The following is a 26,265-nucleotide window of genomic DNA, read 5'->3' as shown; positions in this document are numbered from 1 at the left end:
AATAAAAATCAAAACATGTTTGAGAGAGTCATGGATCAAGAGTGGAAGGGCAGGGGGGCATCAAAGACTGCTTCAGCACAGGGCCCACAATTTGGTTCTACACCCCTGTAATTTTGTGTAATCCTTATATGAAAATTCAGAATAACACTTGTAGCAGATAATATTAGACAGGAATGCTTGACACACCCTAAATCAACATCATTACATCATTAGGCCAACACCTTGTTGGTGTTAAAAGAATGCCTCTTCTTTTTGTTCACGGCAGATTAGCCTATTCAGGGACGTCACTGCAAAGTGCACGTTTAAGCTATTAATGGCAGGTTTTGTAAGCAAACCTTTCAACATCAAGCCAACTGGCAGGGCTGTCTTTGTGAACAATATAAAATCACAGTTATGGGTAGCAGCATGTAGGTGTGAAAGTGGAAGTCTAACTTGTTAGGTGTGTAATGTCCAACAATTTTTAAAATTGGTATCCTGCTGTAATGTTTACAGCCCTCACTCGATTGCATATGACCTCCAGCTCACCAGACAGCTGCCATCCAGAAGGTTGAAGCCCTGTGGCAAAATACAAGGTGACTTCCTTCACTTGCTTCACCTAAAAACAAACAAATAATACACTAGTGTAAAAGTATTGCTTCATATATGGCCAATAAATTATCAGCTGATGGTTTACGATCAATAACAATTCTAATCAATTCACACTGAAATTGTCTTTATTTTTTTCCATTGACGTGTCGAAAAATAAAAAAATCTAATATCAGACATTTAATAGCGATCATCTACTAATCCAAAGCGCTTCAAATGTCTTGTTCTTTCTCAGCAACCAACAAAGACAAAATGTTAACAGTTCATCACAAGCACTTTCCTTTTTTCGAGGACAGAAATAATCAATGATAGGCTGTGAATTAAAATTGTAGGGATCTTGCTGAGGCATCGACAAAGCTGGGGTCTGCACTTTCTACCTGCATTCATTTGAATAATAAACCACAATTCATCATAATCATTATCACATTTATTAATAATCACCCCTGATTTCCATATTTCATCACGTGCCCTTGTTGTGTGAGCATAATTGCATTCTTACATAACTCCTATGAACATTAAATGCGCTTAAATATTGATTTTTCACCCTGCTAGATATATATGGGACATGTATGTTTACACAAGAGTCTTTATATCAAACTGATAAGAAACTGTGTATTTTAACATATTGAATCCTTGCAAAATATACTGTAATTATGCAAGATTTTACATTTGCAGTAACAGAAACACACATTTTGGCTTTTCTCTACATTACACCAATAAGAATTGCATTTCTGTCCTCATTGATGTTATTCTATATGGCGATGCATTGTGTGAGTACAGTATGTGTGTTTATGCATGCTTCAGCTGGCTGTTCTAGGTCACTGCAGACACACCTGCGCCCGTCTCTCACTCATGTGCCATCCAGCTCTGAACTCTTTTCTCAGAGCGCCGACCGGCTGATGCCAGCACTTCAGCTGCTCTGCTGGCTTCACCAAACTGGAGCGATCACACTCCAGCGCCTGCCTCTCCTGCCTGCTCTCCCCCCAACAGCACTCCTCCACCATATGTCCTTGGTTAGGTAAAGACCCCAAGTCCCCCCCGCTGAAGATGCTGAACTAACAAAATCCTCTTTCTCTCCCCCACTCTTTCTTTTCTTCTCTTACACACACATGCAGAGGTGTTTTGCACGTGTTCACGCACGAACAGATCGATCGTTCACTAATGCACAGTAGAGGTGGTTGTGTAAGGGCCGTTATTGTGAATATGCCCACTTGCTTAGAAATACAGCAGTGCAGGATTTGAATACGTTAAGGTGGTATCAAATACCCTGAAAGACATGCACCTTATTCCGCAACAAATAAACTGCCAACCAGCAAAGCATGTCATCCCAAGTCAAAGAAGTGTGACTAAATGAAACTGCAGCACAAATGAATTGAACTTGTCACCTCAAGCCATGACTTCATTCTAGTGGGCTGGTCTCATGTCATGCCACTGCATCATTTACTTGACTCAGTCTTCTAGAGGGGAAAACCTTGCTGTGACTCACATCTCAGAGGAAAAAAACTTGTGGTCCTTTCTTTTCTCTTGTTATATATCTGCTCTTTTCCTGTCTCTTAGATTCAAATACACATGTCAAGGTGTGTGAGCCTGTTAATTACACTCCCTATCTGCTTATATCTGTACGTGCAGTGGAGGGAGACCGTCCCAGTGCCTCAGCACCTTAATATAAATCTAATGAATGCAGCTTTCAATGTCACAGCAAAGTACAATACAGCGCTCATCTCTCCTGAGGGGGAGAGGGAGCAGTAATGGAGGATGGGGGGGAAATGGACAGAATGAGAGAAGATGAGGAGAGGAAATATATGAAGGTTGGGTCAGGGTAAAATAGGTGTGTTGTCATTCCCAATACAGTAGGATGGAGAAAGGGAGGAGATAGATGGGGGGATGGGGTGGAGCAGAGCCACAGTTCCCTCCTGTAATCCTCCTCCTGGAAGTATGATGTGAGACAGAGAGTGAGGAAAAGAGAGCGTTTAAAGAGTCTGGGAAACACCACCGAGCTCCCAGACTGGAACAAAGGATTGCGGTGGAGACAGGGCAGAAGGCACGGTTAGATCTCGAATCCCTTTTTTCTGTGCAACATCAGGCAGGAACAGACACAGCAGTGCGGTGGGAGGCATTCTTGCAAGCATAAGTAAAGCAGCGATCAGGGTAGCAATCCAAGCACATTTACCAGAGGAGGGAGGGAAGGAGGGAGAAGGAGGAGAGAGAGATCTATGAGAAGAGGAGGAGGGGGGTGTTGCATGCTCACAGAGTGTGACAGAGATAGAGCGATTCCATGAGCGAGAAAGAGACACAGAGGAAGAGAGGGAGAAAGAGAAGACGGGGAGCTGAGGTAGAGGTAGTTGGCAAGACTGAGATCTGCACACAAACGTGAGCAAAGGAGGGGAAGGAGGAAGAGAGTGGAGGTTGAAGGAGAGCAGGAGGGGGAGAGGGGGATGTGAGATGATGGAGCCCAGAAATAGGCTTCACAGGACAGCTTTTCATCCCCGCTCTCTGCGGCAGACATGACTCTGGGCATTGGACTGTGCTGAAATTAGCCGGGGGGACAACACAGGACAGCAGGTCTGCAGCACACTGCCGCGGTTCAGCCTCACTGGATGCAGCACGGCAGCTGATTTATTACTGAGGGGCTGGGTGGCAGCGTGTTTGTGTGTGCGGCTCCGAGTGTGTGTGTATGTGTGTGTGTGTGTGTGTGCAGGTTTTTATGGGTCCTTGCAGCGCTCGGAGCTGTGGGAGCGACCATTCCTCCAGTCGTAAAATGACATTCAGCAGGCAGGGGCTTTGTGTGCTGGTGTGGATCTGCAGTCGGTAGGAAGTGGGAGAGTGGGATCCAGAGCTGTCATCGAGTGCAAGTGTGTTTACAGTGCTGTTCGCTGAGGTGAGCCAAAGAGGATCTGCTGTATGCAGTGTGTGTGTTTAGGTTAGAGTAGCAAGGGTGCAGCAAAGGCAAACATCCTACACAATGCAAGGACGAGCGCAGAGCAGCACTGATGGCAGGGAGTGCAGGTAAAGTACAAGGAGTGCCCTGGGGGTAGGGTGGAGAACGAAGGAAGAGGAGAAAAGAGCAAAGGGGGGACAGAGAGAGGCAAGTGGAAAAGAGAAGGCTGAGATCATGGCTGTCATACAGTGAGCTATAGCATATGCCGTAGCGCAGAGCTGAGTGGTGCGGCAGGGGGAGGACAAGCATCACCGCACAGGGGAGGGGGAGAAGACTGAGGGAGAGAGGAGGGGGAGGCAATCAGCTCAGCACCTCTCCTCCACCAGGAGGAGAAGCGCAGCGGGACAGGCCCAGGAGAAGACACTCACACACAGTCAAAGACGCACTGACGGGCGGCCAGGTCAACGTGTAGAGGTCAAAAGGAGCCGGTGCAGGGACGGGGGTTGGGTGTACCCCCAGCTCTCCAGCAGGTCCACCAGAGTGCGGGCCGGTCCTGGGAAGAAGGAGAAGGAGTCCACTGGAGAAAGCGGCTCCCCAAGTTCTTCTGACAGTCCTGCCACCTCTCCATCACCATGGGAGAATGGACCATTTTGGAGAGGCTGCTGGAGGCGGCTGTCCAGCAGCACTCTACCATGATCGGAAGGTAAGACACTGATGGATTTTTTTGTTTGAGCTTGGTGTTTTTATGTACACTATATGTATGTATGTATCAGTTGATGGATCCCCCTCTTCAGGCTTGTCCCAGTGCTCTCCTCTGTTCTACAGTCCCCCACAGTCATCCCTGCCTCCCCCCATCCTTTCCTCCTCCCTGCTCTCCTCACCCTTATCCTACACACCCATCATTAGTTAAGGGATAAACTAATTGCACATAATCAATACAGGGCTTTACTGGGCATTATGGTTAATTCAGAGAGGTTCCTGTGTTGATACTACCTAATAGCCTCGCTATTGATAGATAACGCTTGATGCTGTTGGCCACAGACCAATAGGACAGAAGGAGGAGAGGGGAGTGGGAGTGAGAGGAGAGCAGAGGTGCAGAAGATGAAAGGATGGCGAGCAAGCAGGTGTGGAAGGTAGAATCAAAGGGGAGTAAACGGCTCTGAACTCCGTGTGAACTTGTGACAAAAAAGACAAGTTCATTCAATATTTTTTTAGCAGCAGACACTTATTTGCATCGTAAAGAAGGTCCGATCCGATCATTTCTCATATTTGTTGTGAGAATGGTTCGTGGCGGAGGGTTGAACAGATGAGCTTTTAGTTTGATTAGCAGTGGAGACATGCCATGGAGACATGCTGTAAACTCTGTGTGAGAAATGCGCTCCACATCATCTCTGTGTGTTAAATTAAATGTAAAAAAAAAAATATTCCAGCCATTAAGCACAATCCAAATGGCACGATGAGACATTTGAGATAGTGACGAGTCAAAGTGGTTTAGCCTGTGAAACCCAGATGTAAAAAAAAATAATTTGAAAATTGCTTTTCAGAGAAACAAAGAAAAGCCACAAAAGAATATGAATTTGACTGCACTGCTGTGCTCATTAATCCAAACCTCAGGTAGTCCGCAACAAGGGCATGGCCTAACCTTCTCTCTGCTCCACTGGCTTTGTGTGAGTGATTGTGTGTGTGTGTGTGTGTGTGTGTGTGTGTGTGTGTGTGCGTGTGTGTGCGTGTGTGTGCTCTGTGTGTAAGTTGAATGAGTGAAAATTAGTTCATGCCTTATTGACTACACTAAGCACTATATGGCTACATTATATCAGAGCAGTAGAGATGATGTGAGCCGCATTATAGCAAAACCTCTGTTGATCAAGGAAGCCATGTGTGATGGAGATTTTCCTTCAAATCAAACACTACACCAAGTAATTTCAGCGAGTTCTTCCTCTGTGGTGGAAAGTGCCTTTATCAATGAAATCACCTGGTCTAGTCTTTAGATGGAATGAAAACCTGCATACTGTAGTACAGCATGTTGACTTGATTTAAAGATGCATTAAGCAATATTTTGTGCCATTTATTAAATGACTCCCTCCTGCTTTATGGGATTGGTAGTACAACCAGTATCACTGAGAATCAACATCTCACTATGAAGCTCTACGCAGCTTTCAGCCATTGTCAGCTCATTGTTTTGGTTTCTGCAGCAAAAAAAACCAAAACAATGTCAGCTCATACACGACTGTGGGCAGCAGCCCCCAACACAGAAGCTAAAGCAAGCTAATGTATGCTAACTGCCCAACGCGAAATGGCAAAGACCCAAAGTAACTGGTGAAGAAACGTTTAGAGAGCAAGACGGAGACAGATATTTTTCTCATGCGCTGGAAGACCAAACGAGGGCTAAACGCCAGTGAATATTGGAATTACATTCAACAGGTGGCCAGACAAAGGAGACCAAAGGGATGTCCGTGTTGCTCTGTTTCTGCTGGATTTGTAAGTAGGAAACTGTTTGCTAACATGTTAGCCATAACGACTTCATAAGCTAACTGCTAACTGTTGTGAATTTGTTCTGGAGTCTTTCCGCCCCCTAGTGGTCAAAAATTACTTAATGCAGCTTTAAAATCCAGTCCTGGTCGCTGAACCAGTAATACCCTGTGAGCACAGGGTAAAGAATGCTGAAAAATCAATCTTTGGATGATTCAATGATTGTAAGCCGCATACAGTTTTTCAGAGGCACTGAAGCAACTCTCAATTTGTCTGCTACCTCTCTCAAAAGTCATAATGAGTACTTTGATGATGTAATGGCTTCCTCTTACATGCTTAATTTGAGCTTAATTTGTTGATCATGCACTTCACTGGTTGAACATTAAAAAGGGTCCCCCTGGATACCTAAAATACATTTAGTCAAGTGAGCAGTGCTGGCTCAATTTAGAATAGTCCTTTGTGCTTTCTTCCAGTTTTTTGTTCCCTGTATCATAGACTCTACTAGACTAATTACCCACTGTGTCAAAACCTGACAAAAAATGACATTATATGAATACTATTACAAACCAGTAAAATGATTCCCTCATCCAGTAAGTAGTTTGTGTGATGCCCACAGGACATCAGGACATGTGGTACCCTGCTGAATAACAGTGAAATGCTCTGTAAATGATCCCTATGTGTTTTGGCTTCCCTCAGACTGTGTTTGTCCAACAAGGCTCTCTATTTGACCCTAGGGTATTAGCTGTAACATTAGCTGCTTTCCAAAGAGGTTCCCTCTGCTATGTGAGTCAAGAAACATTGTCTCTGGAGTCGCTTTGTAGTATTTTGTGAGGCCGAAGATAACTAAACTTGCTTTTCCCATTGCCAAGGCAATTTTAATGTTGTTCCTTTTAGCTAGCGTGCTTATAGGATATCTCAATAAATGCATTTAGTATGTATTTTTATGCAGTTTGGTGGACAGAGAGACCTTGGGTTAGGTTGTAGTAATTTATCATTAAGTGGTGGTCTGGATATTGTTTTCTTTACTTGTATTCAGGCATTTTTAGATATAGACACTCTTAAGACAATCTTAGCAATAACACAAAAACTACTAAAGATAAAGACTTGATTCCTAATCCTAAGCATGTGTCTGCATGGTCAGGAAATCAATTCCAATTAACATTTAAATGATCAGAATGATGTTTTTGGATGTACCAGCAAGTTGGAGAATTGTTCACCACAGGCACAGTTTTGTGCTGTAAAGATGCCTCCTAGATTGTTAATGAGCAACTCCAAACTAAAACATGTATGGAGTCAAAATTGTTGCACTGACCTCTATGGGTTGAAAGGTTCAAGTCTGTTGCACCACTGACCACACCCAACAACCCAGTTGGGTGTGGTCAGGTGTGGTCTGTTGCACTTGTGAACACAACCAACTGTGATGTAGCGTTGCACTGTTGTGCATTGTGAAGTCTCGCACTTCACAGGGTGTGGCCACAGCATGCAGCAACCGCTGGATGGCATCACATATAGGATGTTCAGCCTGTGTGTAGTCTCTTTGAAAGAGTTTGCATGTGTGTGCGCTTGCAGTTCAAAGGATGCCGTTCCAAAGAACAGAACAGTGATGTCTCCCCATGGCTGAAAAGTCTCCCCTGCATCAAAACTTTGGAACATGGTTGCATGTCAGTCATCTGTTTGAGTGCCAACCCTCTTACTCTCTTGCAACGTGAGGATGTAGTTTCACTGTGAGACACTGTCAGATAGCATTGTCGGATGTCTAGACTGTCTAATCCAGCTACAATTAAGCTGTTTCTTAATTGTAGGTTTTAAGCTAACCTATGCCCTGGCATAGGACAGATAATTAGCCCAGGCATACATGACGGTGTTAAAAATAGAAACGGACCATCTCTACGCAGTGGCATAGGTTAGCTTAATTATGGTCTTTGAAAAAGACAGACAAATTGAGAGTTGCTTCTGTGCCTCTGACTAACCACAGGTGGCTTGCATATTATGACTCATTCAAAGATTAATGTGTGTGTATTGTGTATTGTGATCTCCATACGCCTGACTTCTAACTGGGCAATGAACAGCGTGTGCATGGATAACCAATGACCGTAATCATGATTACACTGTGAAAGAAATCATTGTCAAGGCTGCATTAACCTCATTCTTTCACCCAAACCAAGGTTACTGTATATTTACAGTAATAGTGACCACGGGGCTTTCAGCACTGGATAATTGACAGTTCGGTATGGCCTGTTAAATATCTCTTTGTATCTCACCAAGTGTGTTGATTAAGATAATTAATTAGGTTTCTGCTCTTGATGGGCAGAAGTTACAAGCTCACTGGTGGGCTTATTCAGTCAGTTTGTAGAGGTGCTCATATTCACTTTCTTGCTGATATTCATAGAAATGCATACATGTGTTGACTGACCCTCAAAGCTGCATGTTGCTATGCAGCAACTACCGGTAATAATATTTTTCATAGATTTCTACTTAATTTTTGTCACCAAAATTGATAAATATATTTTTGCATTAATATGCTGATGATACACTGGTATAGTTGTTCAAACTATAACCCCAGCAGCCTTGATAATGTTTGCAGTTGTCTTATATGTATTAAAATTCTATACATGTTTATGTTTATTTATAATTAGTACTGTTACTTTTTTTATCATAACATCAGGTTTGCAATAAATATTAATTGTCGAACAGAGATTTGCTGGTAGTTCTGATATTGTGCTTTACAACAGAAACATGTACATATAGCCAAATGCGTCCTGCGTCCACAATCCAAAATTTCCAAATTGTTATTCATTTACATTTCTTTTCATCCTATTTATTATTCTGGCTTAACAGACTTATATTTAAAAACCTGAACAAAATACTCTCTCAATGCACATAAACCAGTGGGACAAACAACTGCTTGTATATTTTTCTGATTTGCCAAAAAAAGAGATTTGCCCTCATAGCACTTTAAACAATTGAATGTTGAGGGCTTCATTTAGCACCTAAGGCCATCCCTTCGTGTATTTCCTGATGTGAGACATAGCTTTCAATTTCCTCAAACAAAATTACATACATTTTCATTTAACTTCTCAGACGACCATTAATACTATATGTAAAAATCGAATTTTTTGTCATCATTATTCTGTGATGCATTCGTTTACTTAAGGGCAGTAAAGTATATCATAGTATGTTATATTAAAACATGACATACCACATCATTTTTTTCACGTGGTGCTCAGGTGTTTTGCAGAACTCAGGTGTGCTTTGTTATATGCTCGTTCTACCGAGAGAAGATGAAGCCTTCGGGTTTGAGTTACACACCTTGCAGGTAGGAAAGAAAAAAGAAAAGATGTGTTGATGCATCTTCCCTAACACTGCAATGCTGTAGTGAGGTCAGTGCCAAAGACAAGCAGAGCGTAGAAAAAAAAGAGGCAGAGATAATGGAGGACTGGAGTGATCTAAGGAAGATAAAATAATAAAGGCTGCCGGATGGCAGGATAGAGAGGAGAGGATGTGAGCTATAGAACAAAAAGGGTACAGAGGGGGGTGAGTAGGAGACAGAGGAAGGAAGAGACGTTCTCCCTCTGCAGAGGTTCAGTGCTGAGAATCTGTGTCAGAGCCCCTTCCTCTGGAGCTGCTGACTGACCCTGCTGCTGAGGAAACAGTCTGCGTGCACACACAAACTCAATATGTGTCCTCTGCATTGATGAGGATTTCTAAAAATACGCAAGACCTTTGTGGGTTTTTTTAACTTCACCTTAATCTGACTGTAATGCTCTAACTGTAGCTCTCATAAAAACTGAGGATGGTTTCATCCCGAGAGAAATTACATGTAATATTCAGCACCTTTGCAAACAAAGCAGTGCAGGTTAGGCTGAATAAACAACTCCTTTAATAAGAGGGAGACACTCTCTGTTGTTAAAGGTTTAATGAACTCATCATGTATTTTGCATTACATTTCATATCTTGCTTTTTAATCAGCATAAAAGTTATTTAAGCGAATAGAATTGGTTCATATTTAATTGTATGTACTCTTTCAAGTCATTAGAAGAAGATTTTGGCATTGTTCATTTCTGCAAACTGTGAATACATTACATTTTTATGTTTCATACCTATCATATCAATGTTTCTAAAGAGCTGTGGTGAGTGTCACCTACATTAGATGCCTGCCAACTGCAGATCACTGCAGACTACTGTCTGAGACCAACAAACAACAAAAATGGTTGAGTTTTAGCAAGTCAATGGTGTGTTTCCAGAGGATTTTCAGGCACCAAACATGGGTGTTTTGTAGCATTTCATCAGTTTTTCTAGTGTTTTTTTTACACCAACATAGTTGTTTTCTCCTATTTTAAGCCAAAGCATATTTTCCTTGTTAAAACTAAGTGTTTTTTGTGCCTGAAACTAATTGTATTAACCACAGTGTTGTTGAAACGTAAAGTTTCAATGTAAAGTTTCAACGTATCCACTATTAATTATTATATTATATACCGTTATTATAATTATTATTTACCAGTAACACAAATGTAATATATCCTTGATTTGCAGCAATGTGCAATGTTTTTTCTGGTGATTGGGTTGATGTACTCTATTGAAAAAAATCTGTATCTATTCACCTCCCTCCATAACAGAGTTTAAGTATCTATTATTTACCATCTATCGCTCCTCACTTTAGCATCATAAATACTTCATAAAATCTTGATAAATGTTATGGGGTCCTTGTTGCAAGTTGCAACTGATGTCAAGTCAACCATTAAAAATGCATGCAGATTTGTCTGGCCTTTTAATGTAATGGACAAAGTGGTGTATAAAATACCTTGCTGCTCTTTTACTCACTTGGTAAAAAAAAAAAAGCAGCACTTGAATAGACAGTCTTGAAAGGTTTGAAACCAAATATATCTACATCCTTGTTGGTTTTTTGGGGCTCTAAAAGCAAAATACAGATGATGGTCAGCCTAAAAGTTGTTCACTCCTGTAGTTTTTGTGCACATATGTTTGTTCTCTCTCCACTTCACCAAAATAGGTCAGGATATCCATAAGAGGAAGGTACCCTACTTTAGGAGGGCACTCTACTTGTCCCAAAATAATTTGAGATGTAGGAGATTTAATTGAGGGCATCATCCCGTTCACAGAGAACATGAATCTGTTTCATGAATCATTAATAATAAGCTTCCTGGGTAAAATCTATACCGCCTGGGACGATTGTGTTGCAAAGCAAAAGCAATATTTCAGCATTTGACAGGATTAGTAATCCATCATCCTTTGGCGAGGAGCGGCACTGTCTCTCAAATTAAACCATTTTTCTGCACATCTAGAGTTGTCATTAGTTTATTTGTGTAGCAATCCCTGATGTTGAATGTTATTGATTATACTGTTCGACAGGGGGATTTTGCCAGTAGAGCTGAGCTCAGCTTTCATTCAGCGCAGGCCATTATTCATTTCAGCAACCCATTGAAGGGTTGTGTATGAGCTTTACCGGGCGTGTAATGTTTTCCCTATACATAGCTTAAATGTTCTTTATTTTTAATGATTTCCCCACGTGTTAGAGTTCTTTAATTAGGACAGGATTTCTGAACTTTCTATGTCCTTTCAGATGTATGTATGTTTTCTTTTGACTTCTTTTTCAAGATCATAAAGGCAGCTCCAAGTAGATTGTACAGAAAATGAGTTTGAAAATGAGTCGATAAATTTTGCTCAAAGAAAAATTGTAACAAAAACATACCAGTCTTCATCTCCTATGGCCCTCATTAAATTATAATAACGGTAAAAGTTTAATATTGTAATGGGCAAATAATTAATGTAGTGAACACCAATCCATGTGTTCGAGAATCAAATGTACTAATTAATATATATCAATACATATATTTAAGACCACTAAAAGATTTTAAAAAATAGATAAATATGGAGAACATAATGTATTCACGATACATTTTCCTGATTTTTATATTCTAAATGAAAACATTTATTTTCACTTGCCATAGCAGTTCATTCATGCTTGGAGTTGTCCTCATAATGATAGTTCATGACTACAGTAAGCTACATGTGGGAAGTGCAGTATCCAGAGGTCCCTGAGTGTGTTTTTGTATCAGTGAGACATCTTCTATGTAGACCGCTGATTAAAATTAACACTGGGTAGGTGGCAAATCAAATTAGATGTATGATGGAATTAAAAGTATCATACTCAATTTCCAGTGAAAGCCAAGAAAAATCTTGTAGCAACAATTATCAGCGACAGCAGGTTGCATCATATTGGCAGAAATACGAATAATCCACCAGAAAGTTGGCAAAAGCCATAAGGGAAGCAGGTGTCTTTACACAGAGCTGATGGCTGTAAGAGAGAAATAGTTCAGTCAGAACTTTAGTCAGACAGTTTTACGGCTTATGACAGCTACTATGGGTCATGTTGTCTCAGGCGTCACTTTAAAAGCTGCAAATATCAATATTTTTTTTAGTAAGAATGGATTCAAAACAATAACAGTAATTATTATTATCAGTAGTAGTATTACTCTTTTTTGGATTAACACAACCTGCTTGACAGTGTAATTGGTCACACTAGATACTGAAAGTGACACAGTTGTTCCTTTTCTTTCGTCAATGCCTATTAATTTCTTTCAGAAATACCAAAAAAAGCATCTTAATTGACATTTTTAACATAAAATATGTTGTGCTAGAAGTAGATTTGTGAGAATCTTCATTCAGAGCACAAACGCTGATAAACATTTCATGTTCACGTCAGAACAGATTTCTTCCTACATCCTTGAATCCTCCATCTTTGACTCTCCTAAACACAAGCTCGCCAAGTGGGGCAATGCCTAGTGAGTCGAGTCAGTGACCATTAGGACTGACGACGTGAGGCCATGTCAGCCCCATGTGCTCCTGCCAGCTATTAGAGTACTAAAAGATATGTGAAAAACTGCCCAACAAGACATAATCAGATTATATTTGTGAGTGCCATTTTGCGTCAGATTCACTCCACACACAATATAAACCGCAGCTCTTGAAAGCCTGCATCATGTGACTTGTAAACTCGTTAATAAATCATGACAACAACTCCAGCAGACATGATAAAGTGACTGCGAGGCCAGCCATGAAATTCCAGTTAACCACAACTAAAAGGAGGGAGACGCTTGATAAAATAACATTATGTGTTAACACAAATTTCCCATGGGAAGCATTTTGCATTTAATTCATCTTAGTTCAGATGTAGCTTATGATTCATCTGGTTTGCAGCACATTTGCCAAGGACCTGAGAAACATATATTATTTCCCACAAGGCCCTCTACTTGTATCATTATAGGCTAATCTAACATAAATTCAGACAAATCCGTGCTCAGTTTGGTTAGCTGTCACTGTGGTATGACGGCAATTATTCACAAGGAGGTGGAAAACGCATAAGGCGTCAGCAGAAATCTGCCCTAAAACCCACTTAAAAATGATGCACCTTAAATTTCTGGGAGTTTTTTTTTGTTATATGTTTTGTTTTACACCAGATCATTTGCACTGAACCCTGTAAAGACAGAATATAATCTTTAATAGAGCTCTGTGAACTGCAGAAAAATGTAAGCTGTATGAACAGGAAACATCAGGTTTTATTGTCAGTCTGTCAGTATCAAAGAGAGAGGGATTTTCTCGAGTCTCAAGGCTGGCTATTATATATGAGTCATTGCAGGGCTGGAAAAGATTTGCTGAAACCTGTCCTCAGTGGACCAGAATGCACTGCAGTTATAAGAAGCTTTACTTTTCCTCAAAATAATTTCTCTCTGCAGTTTCACCTAAAACCCAGGTGCCTGAAATAAGGTTGAACAGGAACAGAAGTTTGGATTTTATTGAGTTTCAGTTTACTTTAAAACCCTGTGACTTAAACCTTGTGACTGATTTTTGGAAACGTGGCCAAAATTATGCAATAATGCTTTTCATAAAGTTAAATGTACTGAGCTAAAAAATGTTACAGACATAAAATAAGTTGGTTGAGTGAATATAAGCCTAATCTGCTCTGTGTCCCGCTACAAAATAGAAAGATTTTCTCCATGTTTGAAGATGAGTCCTCCATCAAAAGCCTGTCTGAGTAATAAATTGAGATTTAAAAATCTATGGATAATTATATGCCTATGCTGTTTTTGAGTCTATGCAGAAGCATTTTGTAAAATCCATCCTATAGTTGATCAAACTGTCATTGCTTCAAATACTGAATCTGCAAAGTGATTTATGGAATATTCTGAAATCGCATATTGATGCAATCAGCAAAATATGCCTTTTAGGAATCACATGGAAAATGCTGAGACCGTTCATTTGAAGATTTTCAACTCAGGAGAGAAATACTTTTGCATAATGTTTGCATGCCTTAGCTTGAATCGAGATGAAAGGGTTAGTTTTGATGGAGTAAAGAAAAAGGGGATGAAGGCGGGCTGCATCTGGTTTACACTGACGTCAACACTTCGCTTGGTTAGGCTGTGCAATGAGTTGATAGGAAAGTTGTGTGCGAAATTTCTTCAAATACAACATCCTCCGGCTTTGGACAATAACCTACCATCCATATGTTTCAACAACAAAGAGAGGTTATTTTTCATCTTAACCCTTTGAAACCTGAGCAAATAGCTTTGATTTCTTTCAAAAACATGGGAAGAAGGCAATGAGCAACAAAAGAAAAAGAAGACACCAAAATTAGCAAGAAAGTAGTAAAAAAGTAAAAAGAAAATTACCTTAGAATTAGTACAAAATAAATAAATAAAATTAAATAAAATAAGATTAAAAAAAAAGGCAAACAGGTCTTGGAAATGTGCTTTAAATGATATTAATTAATATATTAATATATATTAATTAATATATATAATATATTAATTAATATAAATTGTGATCATTAGAAATATAGTTTTTGTCCCTAGACAATTTTCTCTTGCTTTTTAAAAAATCACTTTCTAAATCTCATAATTTCTTGCAATTTGTGGAACATTTCTAACCAAGTCGCTTATTGCCTTTTTTCCCTTGTTTTTGAAAGAAATCGCACCAATTTGCTCAAGGTGCGAAGGTTTAAATACTTACGGTATTGCCGTTACTCAGAAGCTGTTTGTGTCTCAGTCTTGAGGCCGTTACCTGAGTCTCCCCCAGTCAACTTCCCTTGTTACTCTTTTATTCCTGAATGAAAACTGGACGCCATTTCCTTTAGAACTGTTGCACGAGCAAGTGAGATAATTACATTTCTGCACGTGCTGACTCTGTGTCGTGACACACGAGAAAATTGCAGTTTGAAAAGGCTTTAATGAGTTTTGTGTGCATCACAAATATCAGAGGCCTATTTTTAAAAATCATTTGTGTTTTTTGCTCTGAGTAAAATATTGCTAAGTATTTAAAGAGGTCTTAAGTAAGTGAGCCACCACACAAGTTCAGCCTTATATTAATGCATCCGTCACACCAACTCTTAAGTGGCACCTCAGGCGGTCATGCACGGCTGCCTTATTCGTGGGCAAAACCTGAAACTATTAAAACAGTTTGAGAGAGGAACAGTGGATGAGGGGCGGGTGGAAAGAAATGTCTGCACTCTGATAATTAAGCTGCCTAATTTCTCTGCCTGCTGAGGTCTTTATTCATTATGTGCTGCCATCAGCAATCAGTGGAGCTTATTATTGAGAGCGTACGGGCGGGAAGAATATTTTTACTCTCTACAGATAATACTGCACTTAGACAGCCCTTCACAGGCCTGTCAGTGTACACTGTGGAGGGAGTCAGTGCATATGTGCAGATATACTTTATGTATTTGTTGACTCATATACAGTAAAGGGTAATTTATATTTATGTGTGTGTGCGAGTAAAGTGTGTGTGTGTGTGTGTGTGTGTGTGTGTGTGTGTGTGTGTGTGTGTGTGTGTGTGTGTGTGTGTGTGTGTCCCGATGCATCTGCTGTGGTGCTCGAGGCCATCGTCGTCCCTGGAGGCTGGCAGCAGCAGCTGTTGTATGAATGAACGTATGTGTGTGTTTGTGTGTGTGTTTGAGAAAGCCTCTGGGAAAGACAGAGCCTGCATGTCCAGCCGACACACACCAGCCGTAGAGCAAAACAGTATACACACACTCGCACAGGTCAATCAGCTGTGTACAGATCAGGTTATATAGCCAAGCATCACGCACAGATCTGTACTTCCTCCTTTTATCATCCCTTTAGACGTGAATGTTAGCTTGTGTTTGAGCTCCGTTGATCTTTGCACTGAGTGAAAATACCAGCTGTCAGTGGTGCGGAGATGGAAGTGTAACTAAGAAAAGCTCACATGTGAGCCCAACCCTGGAATACAGGCTAGATTAATTTTCTTCCAAATCTTATTAAATCTCTGGCACAGTGTGAGGGATTTAGAAAGTCTCCTAAAATGAAATGATTAGTCTTAGCTGAAGGGAGAGTGGGCGGCTAAATGAAGTGATGAGGGGTGACTGAATGTGGGAGATAATTTACAGGCCATTTAAAGATACGATGTGTAACTTTTTAAAATGTCAGAAAACTACTTTGTTCTTGAGTGGTGTTCTTACATTATCCAAAACGCTTCTAACAATGTTCAAACCCAGAGAGATCTGTCACTTTTATCTGATGTTGTGTCAAACTTTGTTTCCCCCCACCTGAAGCTTACCTAAACCCTTAAGCCCTAAGACTAACCACTGAAGAGGCGCTATGCATCAACGGGAGGCAAACACAACAAGGGGATACATTTTGATACAACACAAATTTGTGTCATTTGATTACTGTTGCCTGTCAGTGGCATCATATCCACTTTGCACATGTTGTGTTTGTCTGCAAGAAGCTGTCATATATTGATTTTTTGTTAAGTTTTAAGACACATTATTACAATATACTTTTTAGGTCTTGGTTTGAAACAGTTGAGTCTTTAGGAGCAGAGAAAACGTTTGCTGCAGCTCTACTCCAGCCCCTGCCTTGCCAGACAGCATTTAAAAAACACAAATTATTAATCAAAAACTGCTTTACTCAGTGTTTTTATAGGTTTTAGTCACCAGGTCTGTTTGTTTTGAAGAGGGGGAGAGCTCTGTGGATAATTTGGCTCTTGGTAAAAAGCCTCCTGAACCTTTAGATCTTAAGTTATCAGAGAAAAAATTTGAGCACACATTAAGCAGGAGTTGGGCTAGCAGCCCCTCCGCAACGAGCTGAGCAGCATCAGAGAAACACTGGTGTTTAATGTGTAACTGGGTTTTTTTCAGTGTTTTTAGCTGTTCTAATTAGCTCCTGCATTTGTTTCAGAGAGGAATAGTACTCTGCAGATAATTCGGCTCCAGGTTAAACCTCCTGGACAATTAACGCTGACAGAATCCCAGCTGGGAGGCACTGACTGCACTGGCGGGCATTGCTCTTTCTTTTTTTTTTATATAGTTTTAAGAGACTCCTTTCAGCAGAAAATAAGTGCATGTTTAAGGAAATCTTGGTTAAAGTGACCATGCCACAGACAATGCAATGTATTGTATTTTTCATCTTTTTCTTTTATCGACTCAGCTAGTGGCCTTATTTTGATTTTCTGTCCTCAGATTTGAGATAATAAAAATTCTAAAATCTTTTTCATCATTTATGGTGGTTATTGCATATTCTGCAGGCTCAGGCTGTCTTTTCTCAATCGGCTCTAACGTACAGCTCGTTACTCTGCGGGAATTAAAACACTGATGTTTGCAGATAACCTTCGTCCACTGCTTTCTGCTAATGCAGCAATCTGCCCCGTGCTGATTATCCTGTTATCCAGCACAGGAGTACACACACACACACACACACACACACACACACACACACACACACACACCACTCAATATCTGCAATGTCTTGGAATTTTTTAACGACACAAATCTGCCCAACAAACAAGTATAGTGGAAATGTCTGCAGTACGGTACTTAGGAAAAGTTTTCTAAATTTGTTTCTGTTATTGTTGAGGTGAGCAAAGCTGCACTGAGAAAGCTGCAGTCACAAAGTGTGTCGCATTTCAGGAGGACAGAAAAGGTTTATCCTTTGTTGTCCACATCCTTAAATCCTTAGTCCCCAGTCAGATGTTGATGCTGGATTCAATTAGTCCTCATCAGCTCATACAGAGAGGGAATCAGCACACGACCAAGTTTCAGGCTTTTGCTTTCAGGTAGTCAGTGATCACTTGTGCTCTGCAACATACAGTATAAGGGAAGGCAGCCATGAACTGCTTCTTGTTAGCAGCCTGGGGATGTTGTTTATCCTCACTGTCACAGTCATTTACACAAATCAGGAGAAATGGGAGTTAAAGAGTCCTAATGAACTTGGTGTGCTGGTGCCCATGTGTTCAAGTAGAACGTTACGATCAAATTGATAAGTTTGTCGACCTCCGAGAGCAACTTCATGGTGATAAATTTGGTCGTTTTGGACTTTACAAGTTGATGAGGAGCGTCTGTATGCATCATTACTTTCAGTCTGTGTGAAGCTCTGCGTCAGAAATTTTGCAATAATTCCACAAAGGATTGTGCAGACTTCATTTATGGAGGAGACACTCATCCTCACTTACAATGCTACACATAGGTAAGTTGTGTCCAACCATCTGCAGTCCATCTACTTATCTATTATTTATAGTTACATGGCTATCATGCAAGGACAAGCTGAGAAAAACACTACAAAGTGCTTATGTGGCGCTTTCACTGTGTCTCATTTATGTCTGCATTAGACTATAAATGGTCTATTAATATTTAATATATTATCAGGTTTAATCATCCCTCTGTGGCTATTTTATTCTGAATTTTAAACTTACCCTTATCCCCCAGTGATTAAATATTTTATGATCCCAGTGTTGTTTGCGTTTTGTTTTATTGCTGTTTTATTACTTTTTTGTTTTAATCTCTTTATTATTATTATTATAAACCTTTGCAAATTACACTTTATACAACTCTGAATAGTAACATTTTTTCAGCTATTTACAGACATACAAGATTTTTCATAAAACAGCATTAAATGTATTTTTCAGCCAGAATTCTATGTATAAATAATGAAACAATCATTTTAAAATCATTTTATAATAACATTTTAAGTGATTATCACAGAGGATTTGTGTGTTTTTACTGGCACTTGTGTCATTTTTCATCTATTTAACCATCCCGGCAGCTAGATACTTGATCACATTGACAAAATGATAAGTCAGACTTACAGCTGAGTATGTGCTAAGAAAAAAGGATATCATGCATGTGGGGGTAAAGACAGTTTAAAAGATTTTAAGGCAGAAAGGTGGCAAAAATCACATAAAATTAACCTGGACTCCTAGGGGTGCAGACTGCCACTGAAGCAGGCCTTGGATATAGTATAGTTGTGAGCATATGTGGATAGGCTGTACTGGTAATGAGGAAGTCACTGGTCTGTACAGAACATAGGGAAGAGCCTGAATCCAGTGGATTACAAACTGCTTATAGGGGTGTTGTCATTTTGCAGTGATGCCGTTACAACATCTGTAAATAATAAAGCACAATCCATCTATTAGTTCTGAATTATAAAAAGTATTTCAGAGGAATTTACCAAGAACGTTAAAGTGCACATTTTAGATCTGCCCAGTCTCTGAGCTTGTGTCACCATACAGAGACGTGGTCGGCAGGCAGACTTAGTGACATTTAGTTAATGCTATTATGATGTAGTAATTATCACTGGCATGAGGAGAAGCAGACCTTAGAAACAGAGAGTGAATGCAGACGTGCTGTATCTATCCCCTTACATCGTTTTAAATCAGGATCCAGAGCGGCAGATTCTCACACGGAGAATCCTCTATCATCTCAACAAATATTTGCATATAAATGAGCAGTGCAGATCACAGGTCTATATCTGAGCCGTATGCGTCAAATGACTCCTTGTGGTGCAGAGAGCCATCAATATCAGCCCTTTGGCCAAATCCACTGCTATCAAACCACTGAAACATCCAGCTCACAGCCAAGGATCAGAAAGCTACTATAAATTACATACACGACCTGCATGTAACTCCTGAAAGACAAAAGGTGCAGCTTTATACTGTTATATTTTCCACACATACTGAAAGTCAGTGTAGCGTACGCGCTCACAGCTGCTCCGAGCACTGACGGTCGGACGTTTGCCATTTTGCACAAGTCATACACATGGCTGACTATCCCTCTTTGTCTTTGTGTCCCCGTGTCTGTCTTGCTCACACACACAAAGAAAAAATAAAACAGGCATGCTTTCGCAGGTGGAGCGGGAACAGTCCTGCAGCGGCGTGCTGCTCTAGTTTAAGTCTATTTCACGATAACACGTGTTCCTCTGCTATACCACTTATCTTTCACTAGCTGTCTCCTCAGTCGCTTTATGAAATATATTCATTTGTCACTCCCCAAGTACAAAAATGACATTTTTTCACATTTTTTCTCCATACTTCACATTTCTAGAACTTTACCTTTCACTAATTCGCTGGTTGCTGTGGTAACTGACCATAGAAGGCAGGTGTGGGCATGTTTGGTGCCTAATTAAATGATACATTATAGATTCTCACAACAGAAAGAACGAAGCCCAACGTTTCATGTGCATGTTTAAAATGCACAAGAATCATGTTATGTTACATCACCTGAATTAAAGGCTATTGTCATATATAACTGCCGATTACCCAAGTTGTTCTAACCCACCTGGGGCCACCTCCAATCTATCTCTATCCCTCCAGTCGCCTTAGGTGGCCCTCTTGTGTTCGGCAACCAGCGTGTTCTAAGTAATTGGCTCCTCCACGCAGGGAGCGTGCACATCCACTGCATTGTGGCATAAATACCAGGGAGCCCCATGATGTGCAGGCTTTCCTCGCTCATTAGAAAGAGCTGACAGTGCAGCCCTAAAGCCCCAGTCCTCCTCTGCAGTGCTCATGCTGGATCGACACCAGAAGATAACAGTACAGCACACCAGTCTCTTTCAGAAGCCTTGAAAAGCAGCCGCACCGCTCTCTAGACCCTCCAGCCCCTGGACACAGCTCTCTCTAACTGCTGCAATGCACTAATGATGCTTAATGTGAAGACCCACTCAGTTTTCAGAAGATGTCTCCTGGTTGATTCAGCACTAAGTTGCCAGTAATCAGAACTCACACTATGATCCAGAGAACAGGAACTTCCTCCAGATGTGAGGCGACTTATTTTTTTCAGCCCAGCTAGAATAAAATGTTGGCATTGTACATTTCTGCAAACCATGGATATGTTACATTTGTACATTTCATGTGTATCGTATTTCAACGATGACGTGGTTCAGATTACATGTATATGAGAGGCAGGAGGGGACGATGGACGAATGCCAAGCAGCAGGCCACTGTTCTAAACCAACAAACACAAAAGGCATGTATTTGTGAGGAGATGTCAGGGCATTTCCAGACGTGTCTATGGTGACAGAGCAGGTATTTTTAAATGAGATGTCTGGACATTTCCAATTCTTTTTGTGGTGACAAAACTGGGTATTTTTAACAAGAAGTAGGGACATTTCCAGATGTAATTGTAATGAAAAAAACAGGTATTTCTATCAATAGATAAAGACATTTTCAGCCATGTTTGTGGTGACAAAACAAGTTTTGTTTTTTTGTTTTTACTAAATCTAAGGGCATTTCCAGCTATGTTTCTGGTGACTAAACCATGTTTTTTAAGCCAAAACATTATCTTTTTATAACCTTTACCAAGTGTTTTCTGTGCCTAAACCTAAACACAACAGCACTGTGCCAACATAAAACTGAAAACTGAAACTGAAATAAAGTTTTCATTTTAAAAGTCAGTGGCTTGCAGAAATGTACAATACTAATATTTATTTTGGAATTTGGTTGCTCTTTACACACATACACACCTAAAAGCCCTGCAACTGTGACACTGGTTGATCCGTTAATGATGTGGTGCCAAGTGAAAAGAGGTAAAAAGAAGTAGAAGAAGAAAAAGAAGTAGTAGAAGAATATTTGTTAAATAGCTCCGTAACAATGTAAAAAAATCCTAATAGTATAGGTTGAAAGGCAAAAATTAGTATTATCATATAAACACTAACAGTGATTTTTTATAAAACCGTTCCTTAAGTCAATGGAAGTGTAAATTGCAATTGCTGTTGAAGCATGCATGTGCAGTCACACACACTGATTTCGTGTACATGTTGTTCCATTTCAGCTCGGCAGTGAAGATGAGTGTGAAATCACCTTTATCTTCTGACGACCCCTCCTGTTTTAGTCTCTTATGATTAGTGAGCCCATGTGTGCATGCCATCTAGAGCGCAACTCAACCATCCTACGGTGTTGTTTGTCACAGCAGCTGAGTTATAACACGTGCAAATACACACACACACACACACACACACACACACACACACACACACACACACACACACTTTCATGCATGAACATACCCATACACACACACAGGCACATTGTTAAGGCTGAAAACTTGCCTAAAGACTGTTTTCTTCAGCATCCACTTACCAGTTACATTATGTAAAAATAAGACTTGCAGTCAATTCTAAAATGTCAGACTGACACCCAGATATTTCCTGAGTCTTTGTGCGTCTGTTCCACACTAACTGACATTGCCTGTCTCCTTTTCACCCCCTCCCCTTCCTGCCCTTTCCTTCTCCTTCTGTCTCTCTGCAGGATCCTGCTGACAGTGGTGGTGATTTTCCGTATCCTGATAGTAGGCATAGTGGGAGAAAAGGTGTACGAGGATGAGCAAATCATGTTCATCTGTAACACCATGCAGCCCGGCTGCAACCAGGCTTGTTATGACAAGGCGTTCCCCATCTCACACATCCGCTACTGGGTCTTCCAGATCATCTTGGTGTGCACGCCGAGTCTGTGCTTCATCACGTATTCTGTGCACCAGTCCGCCAAAGCACGTGACCGAAGTTACTCTCTCCTGCATCCTTACATGGATCACCACGGCCACGGTCACCACGGCCGCAGCCATCACGACCATCACGCTCGCAAGCTTCACTCTCGCAACATCAACGGCATCCTGGTGCACCCCGACAGCAGTAAGGAGGATCATGACTGCCTGGAGGTCAAAGAGATCCCCAACGGACCCCGGGGACTCCCTCCGACGCACAAGAGTGCCAAAGTGCGACGGCAAGAAGGGATCTCCCGTTTCTATGTCATCCAAGTGGTGTTCCGCAACGCGCTGGAGATCGGCTTCTTGGCCGGCCAGTACTTCCTGTATGGCTTCAATGTGCCAGGGATGTTTGAGTGTGATCGCTACCCCTGCGTGAAGGAGGTGGAGTGTTATGTGTCTCGTCCCACAGAAAAGACCGTGTTTCTGGTCTTTATGTTTGCAGTGAGCGGCATATGTGTGCTGCTCAACCTGGCTGAGCTCAACCACCTTGGCTGGAGGAAGATAAAGACGGCCATCCGAGGGGTGCAGGCCCGAAGGAAGTCCATCTGTGAAGTGCGCAAGAAGGATGTTTCACACCTGTCCCAGGCCCCAAACCTGGGCAGGACCCAGTCTAGTGAGTCAGCCTACGTCTGACAGAGGCTTCTCTGCCTGGGGGCTCGAGGACCTCTTACATTTTGGAGAAGAGCTTTTCCCTGGCCCAGGACCCCCGATCATTAGGGCACAAAACTCACCACTGCATTATTATTCAGGAGCACAGACAGACTCTGTGTAGTCATGATGAAACATCAATTCATAAAGTAGAGTCTTTGACACTTCAAGAGAGAAGAATCACCTTCCTGAAAAGGAAACTGTCTTGCTGTAACAAAGCTTACACCTAAAGCTTACACAACGGAGAGTTCTGCTCTGCCTAGGTGACACTAGGTGCCTTCAAAGAACCCAACAGATAAAACTGAGCAGTTCCTAATAATATTAAAATACTGTAAAGATAGTCTGAGGATGAATTATCTGAAGTTCTTCATTATTTGCCTTTGCTGTAGGTCAAAAATAATCCCCTTATTTTCCAATTATGCGTGCATATGCAAGAGCTTAAGCGTGTGCATGCATACGCATGTGTGTGAGGAAAAAAAAGCCAATGTCTGACTTAAATCAGAAAATTGAACGCTAAGCTAATCTGAGCTACTGAAAGAAAGATAATGTTTTTTTTGCATTGTCCCTGATCCTCAAGAAAAGTCACTTGGTGGACAAACAAGCACCTTTTTAAACATGTTCTAAGAAACACAAAGTTAAACACAACAACCATCAGCACTAAAACTATCAGCAGAAACTGGTACAATGTATTTGCTGTTGGTGTACTGAGCTTTTTTCTAAAGATTTACACTCTTCTTCATAATCTTTGTTTCATTAGGTGCCAATCAGACAGCAGACTGACATTGCCTGGGAGCTTTTTTTCAAAGCGAAACACATGGTGCATTAAGGATGAGTTAGGTTTATTTTCCAACACTGTGTCACACACCACAATGCTCCCAATGCCTGCAGGGCATGCTGTTTACTCTCAGAACTAACTGAAAACAGTCAAGAAAAGTGTGCCAGTGTTTCCACTTTGTAAAGTGTGATCGCTGTCTACGGGGCTAAATTATATAAGGAGTTTTTCAATGAAAATGAAAGAAGTATTGTAGTCACGAATATTTTAACGTGTAACCTCAAGCTTTTTTTCACAAGCAGATTTGGTGCCATATTTCGAAGTTACTGTACATAGATGAAATGTAATAATTACACTTAGCCTTTTCCCTATGCGGTGTAGATGAGCTTCACTTGGATGGGGGAACAGGAGTTTGGGTGGTAATGAAGATTAATCATAGATTGCCAGCTTTAACAATATGTATAATTAATGTGCCCTTTGTTAAGCCTTCGCCCTCTAATGGAGACTATATGTCCCGAAAAGTGTCCCTCCCCCTCCCCCCCCATGGACTTTGAAAAAGGCATGTTACTGAAGCATTAATAGAATGGATAGATTATGACATGTAACTTAAAAAGAGACTGTTTTATTTATTTGCATCCTGCTCCTGTGAAATGTAATACTCAGCATGCATGAAGATGAAAAATATAAAGAGATATGAACATAGAATCCCATGGAGGGAATATTGAAAGAGAATATCTGAAAGGCTCCAGAACTGCAGCAATAATAATATATAGTATGTGAAAAAAATATGTGAATAAATTATTATGCAAACAGAGATTTTCGACGTTGCTGTGTTTAAGTGATAATTACTGTGTAATTCTGACATTTTACTTTTGTCAAGATGTTGAGAGGTAAGTGTTAAATAACTGAATCACAGTTTCACATACTAAAGCAATCTAACCACTGCTGCCACTACACTAATACCACAGTGTGAAATCAGTGTTACAAGTTGAAGACCGATATTAAAATGCTACTTATATAAAAGTATTATCAGCAAAATGATCTTAAAACTATAATAGGCAACTTCTATTTTATAAAAAAACGTATGAAAAAGTCCTTCTGGCTCTTATTGCTTGTTTTCTTTCAGGTGTGGTAGAATCTTGCAAATGCCATTAGGAGCACTAAAAGGGGGCAGACAAACCTGATTTGTTCACAGTTTATCTGTCTCATGTTTTACTGTCAAGATGACAGTTCCAGCAAAAATGACAGTTATTTTTATAAAAGCTTCCTACTGAACCTTTAAAGTATCAAAAGAGAAAATACACGTTATGTTATATGTGTTACATTACAATGTAAGATATTACTGGTAGTTAATTCTGATGCATTAATGTGTACGAGCCTTTTACTGCTTTAGTATGTCAACGTGGGGCTAATTTCATCTTCTTTACATACAGCTGAGTTGTTGATGCTATAAAAACGCATCACATTGGAGGTTTGCAGTGTGTTTTGTAAATAAAATTTTTATCTATAAAAAACTCTCACTGTCAAGTCAACAGAGATCAATAAAAGCACAATTCACACTAAAATTACATACTAGAAAAGAGAAATACACACTTATTAAAATTAAATACAGTGCTTGAGTAAATTTACTTTACTCTCTACCACTGGTGGTGTAAAATGGCAGTGTGCTTATATGTAAAATCAAACACACACTAGCTTTACGTGCTATATATGATACATAGGGTCACAGAACACAGAGCACCGAGTGCAATGTAGTGCAGTCGGCTGCACAGACTCAAAACCTGCTTCAACATTTATTATTCAACGCTGAGAAATGATACATCTCAGAGAGATACATTAGTGCACTCTGTTGATAAATTATATATAGTGAACCTGTATTTCCATGATTTAAAACGCCTGACTAAAAGTAAACATATCATGCAAGAAGTTCCAATTGTGGTTTTTCTCATTTACACTAATAACTCTCATGTTTTGGCAGTGAAGTTGTATTTTTTTTTTTTTTTTACTGTAAAATGTTTCTGATACTCACACTGTTGTTTGTCAAGCTCAACGTGACTCATGGGCAGGTAAGTTATCAGAATGGACCTGATCATTTCAGTAATGAGCGAGGTTACTGAGGGAGAGAGG

At 40.5% G+C, this 26,265-nt stretch overlaps 1 protein-coding gene across 2 annotated transcripts; it reads left to right on the top strand.

Annotated features, from left to right (window-relative positions):
* Positions 1-2,512: 2,512 nt before the first annotated feature.
* On the top strand, positions 2,513-24,954 carry LOC121952367 (gap junction delta-2 protein-like). 2 transcript variants are annotated; one of them, XM_088088254.1, is made up of 3 exons: positions 2,513-4,166; positions 5,885-5,941; positions 22,484-24,954. In XM_088088254.1, exons 1-3 carry the CDS (start codon positions 4,096-4,098, stop codon positions 23,349-23,351), a joined length of 996 nt encoding a protein of 331 aa, XP_087944380.1. In that variant the 5' UTR covers positions 2,513-4,095; the 3' UTR covers positions 23,352-24,954. The 2 variants fall into 2 exon arrangements, with proteins under 2 accessions (XP_087944380.1, XP_042354933.1); XM_042498999.2 differs by lacking the exon at positions 5,885-5,941 and having other exon boundaries at positions 2,792-4,166.
* Positions 24,955-26,265: the final 1,311 nt, after the last annotated feature.

The sequence above is a fragment of the Plectropomus leopardus genome, chromosome 15 (assembly GCF_026936395.1).
Source record: "Plectropomus leopardus strain MGB_pleo_1.0 chromosome 15, ASM2693639v1, whole genome shotgun sequence".
NCBI lineage: Eukaryota > Metazoa > Chordata > Actinopteri > Perciformes > Serranidae > Plectropomus > Plectropomus leopardus.
This window is presented reverse-complemented; position numbering and strand designations above follow the sequence as displayed.